The sequence below is a fragment of the Papaver somniferum genome, chromosome 4, assembly GCF_003573695.1.
Source record: "Papaver somniferum cultivar HN1 chromosome 4, ASM357369v1, whole genome shotgun sequence".
In the NCBI taxonomy this organism is placed as follows: domain Eukaryota; kingdom Viridiplantae; phylum Streptophyta; class Magnoliopsida; order Ranunculales; family Papaveraceae; genus Papaver; species Papaver somniferum.
Window position 1 is genome coordinate 86,621,012 of NC_039361.1, and position 8,310 is coordinate 86,629,321.

An 8,310-nucleotide genomic window follows, 5' to 3' on the forward strand; every position below is an offset into this window, starting at 1 on the left:
GACATTGTGATGAAAATTCTCAGATCGCTGCCATCTAGATACGAGTCTAAGAAGCATGCCATCGTTGAAGGAGATAACCTTGATAATCTTTCCAGAAATACATTGGTTGGAAGCTAAATATCTTTGATCATGAGAATACATCCAAAATCGAAAAGGATGTTGCCTTTAAAGCACAAAAGAACACTAAATTACTTGATAAAAGTAAAAATGTTTATGTGTTGAGGAGAGAGACTGTCTGAGGATCGGTCTGAGTTGAGGAGAGAGACTGTCTGAGGATCGGGAGATAACTCGGCGAAATTTTTCATTCTTCAGCGTTCATTAATTCAGGTGTTGATTCTTTATTCTCTTGTTTTCTGATTCTCCATGATTAGTAGCATTTAATTAGGTGGTTTCCCAATGGATTCTGGTCGTAAAACCACTCCAATTAATAATATCATGGTGAAAAATTAGGGTTCTCAGTTCAAAAAAATGTTCCATCAATAAATTACCTGATGATTTATTTGAAGAAGCTTTAAATCCTTGGAAGTTTTCACTTATTGGAAGATTAAATTTACAAAATACAAAGTTTATCGATGCTTCTATGATTCTCAAGCAGCAATGGAAACTTATTGGGGACTGTAAACTCATTCCGTTATGTAAAGGTTTTTTCACCATCAAATTAGATAATGAAACTGATCGAAGTTATATAAAAGCTGGGCAATGGGAGGTCAATTATCAAATTCTCAGAGTTAGAAACTGGGTATCAAACTTTCGTCCTGCAAATGTCAGAAGTTCTAAAGCTCAAGTATGGATTCGATTCCCAGGTTTAGGACTTGAGTTCTGGAAAGAAAATTTTTTATTTGAAATCCGTAAGGAAATTGGAACTCCAATCAAGATTGATGTAGCTACTACAAAATGTGAAATTGGGTACTATGCTAATGTATTGGTTGAGGTGGATTTTGCTCAATCAATACCTAGCAAAATCTGGATTAATACAAAATATGAAGGTTTCTTCCAGGAAGTATTGATTCATGATTGTCCAAAGTTTTGTACCACCTGCAAAATAGTTGGTCACTTAATTACTGAGTGTTATGTGGAAAGGAATAAAAAAAAAACTCATGCTCCTTCTTTCAGAGTAGTTTCATACAAAAACAAACCAGCTGATGTTCCTTTTGACATATGTGATCCAGCTGCCAGAGAGGAAGACTCACTAGTAAATTCAATTGATACAACAACAATTATTAGTTCATCAGCAGAAATTGGTTCTCCTAAGACTGGCAAGTTTAATTCTCTGGTAGAACAGTCAGAAGAAGAGTCAGTTATTATGGAAGTACCAAATTTTTTGGAAGTAGCAGAACAGAATTCAGTGCAGAACAGTGTTATCAAATTTGTTAATGGAAGTAATGGAGAGGTGACAGAAGAAGCTATTCCAGTTACATCTTGGGCAAAAACAGTAGAAAAAGAAATGGTAATTGATAATGCATCAGGAAAGAATAATTCAGCAAGTACTTCTATTGCCAAAACTCCAGAGCAGCCAAAGGTTAGTAAAATAGTCCCAGTTAAGTACAATTTTAGGAAAAATCCTGGAAAAGGGGTTAAAAACCCCCAATCTAATCAATGAAAATAATATATTGGAATTTAAGGGGCCTTAGAAGACCAAGGGACCAAGACAAATTAAGGTATTATGTAAAACAATTTAATCCTGCACTAGTATGGATAGCTGAACCAAAAGTTTTTTTGTAATGCTTCATTTTGCAAAAAGTTAAATCTGCCAGGTATGGAAAGTATGGTAATTCACAATTATACTTCTTCAAATTCAAAAGGAAACATATGGTTATTCTGGAATAAGAATATTTCAACTCCTCAAGTTATTTCTATGTCAAGTCAAATGATCACTGTTAGTGTGGGAGAAGTCCTGGTCTCTGGAGTTCATGTTCATGTTGGAATTACTCAAAGAAGATTTCTTTGGTCTAAAATGGAAATAATTAGTGACTTGCAGAAGCCATGGATTATCTTAGGTGACTTTAATGTTGTAACCTCTATTGCATAGAAAGTAGGTGGTAGAGCTCCTAATAAAACCGCTTTATTGGATTTCACAAATTGCTTGAATAATTGTGAGCTTATACAAGCTCCTAAGACAGGTTTGGAATTCTCTTGGTCTAATTGTAAGCATGGAAAAAAGAGAATTTTGTGTAATCTAGATAGAGTGGTGTTTAATCAGAAATGGGTCCAAATTTATGGTGATTGGGGATATAAAGTAGGATTAAGAATGGTCTCAGATCATGCTTCTTTGTTAGGGGGTTGTGTAAGCATTCCAAAACCAAAAATTGCACCTAAAAAGTTTCAAAAAATGTGGATACAGCATCCGGAGTTCCTTCAAGTAGTTAAAGACAGTTGGATGAATGAAGTTCAGGGTGATCCAGCTTTTGTATTCATAAGGAAAATGAAGAATCTTAAACAAACATTAAATGACTGGAACTGGAATGTATTTGGAAATGTTAATGTCAAGATACAAGAAGCTGAAGCTAAAGTTAAAACTGCAATGCAAAATTCAAATGATGACCCTTGTGATGAAGATGCTCTAAAATCACTAGTGGAAGATCAAAATGAATTATCAAGCAGAGAAGTTCAACATAATACTTTATTGAGGAAGAAATCAAGGATTAAATGGGTCAAGGAAGGTTCAGCCAATACAAACTTCTTTCACATTAATATGAAGATAAGGCAATCCATCAATCAAATAAGTGAATTAGAAGATGTAAATGGCAATATCATTACTGATCAAAAAAAAAATCATCTGAACTTGTTAACTTCTTTGAAAAAAGATTTCAGTTCAAGGAAGTGAACATAGTGGAGAAACTACTTGTTGTAATTCCTCAGTTAATAACTGCTGAAGATCAACATATGCTTGACTCTACTCCTACAGCTGAAGAAATAAAAGAAACAACTTTTTCAATAGATTCAGACAACTCACCTGGTCCAGATGGCTACTCTGGAATCTTTTATAAAAATTGTTGGGATATCATCCAAAATGATTTTGTGGCTGCAATTCAATTTTGCTGGAACAGAAAATTTATACCAAAGGGTTTGAACTCCAGTTTTCTTGTTCTTCTGCCAAAATGTCAAGGTGCAAAAACTGCTGCTCAATTCAGGCCCATTGGGTTAAGCAATGTCAGTTTCAAGATTATTACCAAGCTAATTACTTCAAGGATGAGTAAATTAATTGGAAAGCTTGTATATTCTCAACAAACTACTTACATCAAAGGAAGAAACATACAAGAACAAGTTTTATTAGCATCTGAAATGATAAATGAAATGAAGAAAAAAAGAAGAGGGGGAAATGTATGACTGAAATTAGATATTTCACAGGCGTATGATGCAGTCAGCTGGGAGTTCCTTGTTAAAGTGTTACTTAAATATGGCTTTCCTTCTTCTTGGTGTCGATGGATACTAACTATTCTCAATTCTTCAAGAATTTCTGTAATGGTAAATGGTGGACCATATGGATTTTTTACAGTTGGAAGGGGCTTAAGGAAAGGTGATCCATTATCACCTTTATTATTCATTCTAATGGAAGATGTGCTGAGCAGAAATATTTCACAGTTGGTTCATGAAGAAAAAATCATTCCTATGGTAGTCAAAAAAGGTATTCATCCAACCCACCTATTCTTTGCTGATGATGTATTTATATGTTTGAATGGAGCTAAAAAAGAGTCTGCAAAATCTTATGGAACTGCTTTATCAATACCAATCTAGTTCAGGGCAATGCATTAATAGGGTAAAAAGTAAGTGTTTCATTGATGGAGTAAGCAATGCACAAAAGCAGATAATTAGTGGAAGATTAAATATGGATGTAGCTAAATTTCCTGATAAATATCTTGGAGTAATGCTTTCTCCAGGTAGAGTTACAATATCCATGGTATGGCCTATTGTAGAAATGCTTCAAGAAAAATTAGTTGTGTCGAAGGGTAAAATGCTATCTTTTCAAGACAGGTTGGTTTTAATCAATTCAGTACTGAGTAGTGTACCTCTATACGACATGGCAATTTACAAGTGGCCTGCTTCAGTAACTAAGATATGTGAAAGAATCATCAGGAATTTCTTATGGTCTGGGGATGGAGATGTCAGAAAATTCAAGACATTGTCACGGAGAAAAGTGTGCACCTCATTCAGTGAAGGTGGCTTAGGCATAAGGAGATTGGAAACAATAAATAAGGCATTTCTAATGAAAATGATGTGGAGAATTTTAAACTCAAAAGAGGAATGGGATATGTTCTTTATTGCAAAATATACAGACAAAAATGGCCAATGGAATATAAATTGGAAGCAATCATCTGTTTGTCCTGGATTAAAATGGGCTTGGTCTACACTGCAAGATGAAGAAAGATGGTGCATTGGAGATGGCTCAAGAATATCAGTATGGTTTGATACCTGGTTAGGTGACAAGCCTCTCATAAATGACATTGGTTTTAACAATTTTTTTAAAAGCAATATTGACATGAAGGTCAATAAATTACTTGATGGAAAAAACTGGAGCATTCCTGATGAACTGGTACATTATTTTAACTCATTTACTCTTCCTGATGTTAGTGGTGGATTAGATACTATGGTATGGAGTGGTGATTTAAAAGGAAAATTTTCAACATCTGCTGCTGTGGAAAGAATAAGGTCAATAGAACCTAAAGTTAACTGCCCTGCTTACATATGGAAACCATTTCTACATCCAGACATTGCAAGCAATATTTGGAAGCTTCAACACCAAATTTATGTGGATGATAAAGTGATAATGGAAAATGGCTTTGAAATAGTCTCAAGATGTTTCATATGCAATGCAGAGAAAGACTGTATGGAACACACATTGTGGAAATGTGAGTTTAGTTTGAATGCATGGGCTTGGATCTGTTCAATTTTTGAATTGAGAATCCTCAAACTTTTAATGATGCCTGCAAATTAGCTCACCACAAGAGTCCATTAATTAAGGAAGTATGGATGACTGCTGCTTGTACAATCATGAAGGAACTGTGGTTTCAAAAGAACAAGAAGCTCTTTGAAGAAAAATCTCCTCAGTTCAATGACTTTAAAAGAAAAATATGGCAATCTGTGTATGAGGGTGGTTTCAGGATGAAAGGCACAAAATGGGGGCAGAGTTATGATCAACATATTATTGATCTCTTCCAACTGGGTGTTTCAGTTACATCAGAGAATGCTATTGTAAATCTTCGGATAAAAATTGTGTTATTTTGCTGTGATGGATCCTCATTTGGTAATCCATGTGCAGCTGGTCTTGGTATTATTGCCAGAAATTCTTCATGTGAAGTTATTGGAACAATGTCAGGGGGAGTAGGAATTGCAACAAATTATATAGAAGAAATTCTTGCTGTGATCTGTGCACTTGAATGGGTCTTTTTGCTGAAAGCTCAAAAGATAATAATCAGATTAGACTCAAAAATTATGGTTAATGAATTCTGCAATGACTGCATTCCTTGGATGTTCAGAGCAAGATGGCTAAATGCAAAGCAAAACCTGGAGTGCATCATATTTCAAAACTGTTTTCGTGAAATTAACTTTTCTGCAGATGATCTAGCTAAAAGAGGAGAAGGCCTGAAAGATGGTGAAAGAATAGTCCATAATGGAAGGCCTACTTTCTTAAAAAGAATTGAAATGCCCAATATTGCCCATTATAGGATTTGCTAGTCTATTCAATTGTTTGCATCTTTTGAATTTCATTCTGTAAGCTTTATGATGTAACAAACATTTTGTAATTTGGCTTCCCATTTTAATAGAAATATATGTGATTAAGCAAAAAAAAAAAGTGTTTATGTCTTTGAGGTTGATCAGTCTGAGGATGATTTTTCAGATGAAGATCTTGACAAATCATTCTCCTTTATCACAAGATAGTTTAGGGATCTCCTATTGAAGAGAAGTAAACGGTTTTCAAGAGACAAACCTAGGTTATCAGATAAACCTCAGAATCGCGTTCCTCCTAAAAACAGGGATGCTAAAGAGGATATGCCACAGTGCTTTAAGTGTAAAGGTTTTGGTCATTTTGCAAACGAGTGCCCAAATAGTAGAAAATACATTGGGAACAAAGGTCTTACTGTAACACTTGATGAGATGTCTGAGATCTATATTCTGATGAAGATAGGAAATCAAGTGTCGGTCTTCTATGTGAAAACATTGATTTTGATAATCGTAGCAATACATATATCAACCTTGATGGTTTCGGTGAAGAAGATAATCCAATAAAGCTGGAAGAATCAATTTACCCATCCTTTGGAAACTCTGTTTGTAATGTTTCAGGATCTACTATATGTCTAGCTGCTTTCACACCACAGATGCCTGAATACTATCCAAGATTGACGTGCTCGTTTTGTTCTCAGAAGGGTTATGAACTATCAAGATGTTACAAGTACAAACATCAAGTGAGGCACGCCAACAAATTTCAACGAAGAGAAAATCGATTGGCAAGGAAGCTTAAACTTTCCCAGAAGACTGTTGAGGTATGTAGGATTTTATCTTCGTCTAAGAAGTTGGTTTCCAAAGACAAAAAAGACCATTAGAGAAGAAGGTATGGTCAAATCGCTTTGATAGACAGAAGTTAGAGGATTCCTCTCAAGAGGAAAATGGTGGACAAATTGTCGTTCACCACAGCATAAATTAATTGTGTTGTTTGGTAAATCTTGTACCATGTGCCTGATCAAAAGAGATAAGATTGTGTACCTCTCAGGCTTTAGGAAAGTTTTTTTCTTGGGTTTGTTTTTTCTGTCTACCAAATAAAGGGTTATTATCGACAATTATACTCTTTATAGGGTTTAGAGTTGGACGTCCACGAACATGTTTAAAGGTTGCGAACCCTACATTCCTTTTTCCTCTCTGATATCCTTTATATCTTTAGACTGCTTGATGGAATTGTGAATTCCACTCACAAAAACCAGTTGTTTATAATTGTTCTCTAAGCATCATGTCTTTGGATGGAAAAGATGTCAACATGATTGTTAAGCCATCAATCAAGGAAAAAGTGAAATCTCCAGTAACTTCGTCCTTGAAAAGAAAGAGGAGGAATACAAGAGAGCCAAGGGCTGTCCCTTCTAACTCTCAGAAGTTTTCTGATGTTCATGATGAGTTGAAGGAAGTAAGAAAGGAGATTCGTGAAATAAAGGCTTGCGTTTTAAGATCTTAGGAAATTCAGAAAGCCCTGGTTCGACATCATCAGCCAAGACGGTTTTTTGATATTAACTCCTATCTCCACGAACCTTATTTTCCAATGGTTGTTGACGACAAGGAGTTCGGGAATGATAGAGAATTTATCAAAGATATTGTTTCCTAGTATGTCTTCTTTTTGGTTTAGTTGGAAGAATAACCAGTGCTTTGAATAGCAATGATTGTGACTACACATAGCTATTATTTTTCATCTTCTTGTTCTTTTTTTTTTAGGTTTATTGGTTTAAATTCTAAAAATATTTGGAGGATGATGTTTTTGCAGTATTAATTTTTATGATTTGTTATATTGCAATTTGTTATGGGATATTGGTGTTTACGTCCGTGAACTATGTTCGTCCCATACTTTTTCAAAAGTAAAGTCATTCGTGATCGGTATTCACGCACTGGTGAAAGAATGAATGGACTTTTGACAAATACAAAAGTTAAGCCTATATTGTCAAATATTTGATGGAAGATATGTTAAAATATTTTGTTTTCAAGGATTATGTCTATTAATATCGTTATGCAAATAGTGGTGGAAAATAGAATAAATCCTTGTGTATTCCGCAGTATTTATCATCCCTAATCCATATTTTATGTATTACTGTGAGGCTCCGTAATGTATCTTATGTTGAGCACTATACAACCAAGTTGATTTTTTATCTTTGTTGTTGTTCCGTGAGATATGTTATGTCGAGAATATTGAACTAAATTAATCATCTTGTTTGGTTATATTGTTATTGCTCCGTAAGTTTTCTTATGTCGAGCAAAACAAATGACAATTAAATTGATTACTTTTGTGATTAGTTTGGTTGTGTATTCCAATTAGATTAATAATGGGTTCTCTTGTAATTAATCTAGTTGAGTATTTTCGTGTCTCCATAAGTTCTCCTATGTGAGCATAATCAATTGGATTGATCATTTTTTGTATTTAATTTGATTGTGTATTCCGATTAAATTAATCATGGGTCTACTTGTGATTAATTTGATTGAGTTTTTGGATATAGGAAATCATTCTCATGGTTTTTTTTGTGTCCAATAAAAATCCTTCTTTTATTTCGAAATTAAGGTCGCTCTTGTTGTTCTTTCGGGAATGAAATCAAATGGGGGAGAGTTCTTTTGAACTTATGC

At 34.5% G+C, this 8,310-nt stretch overlaps 1 protein-coding gene across 1 annotated transcript; it reads left to right on the plus strand.

Moving 5' to 3' along the window:
* The first annotated feature begins 580 nt into the window (after nucleotides 1-580).
* LOC113272764 lies at nucleotides 581-3,735 on the plus strand. The gene is made up of 4 exons (XM_026522561.1): nucleotides 581-1,519; nucleotides 2,030-2,703; nucleotides 2,805-3,150; nucleotides 3,349-3,735. Exons 1-4 carry the CDS (start codon nucleotides 581-583, stop codon nucleotides 3,733-3,735), a joined length of 2,346 nt encoding a protein of 781 aa, XP_026378346.1.
* The last annotated feature ends 4,575 nt before the right edge of the window (nucleotides 3,736-8,310 follow it).

Bases quoted from the DNA above. Each gene is read 5' to 3' on its own strand.
- LOC113272764 (XM_026522561.1), top strand. From the start codon at position 581: ATGATTCTCAAGCAGCAATGGAAACTTATTGGGGACTGTAAACTCATT. The intron at 1,520-2,029 runs GTTAGTAAAATA...TCTATTGCATAG, and splicing joins AAACTCCAGAGCAGCCAAAG to AAAGTAGGTGGTAGAGCTCC. The intron at 2,704-2,804 runs GCAATCCATCAA...CTTTGAAAAAAG, and splicing joins CACATTAATATGAAGATAAG to ATTTCAGTTCAAGGAAGTGA.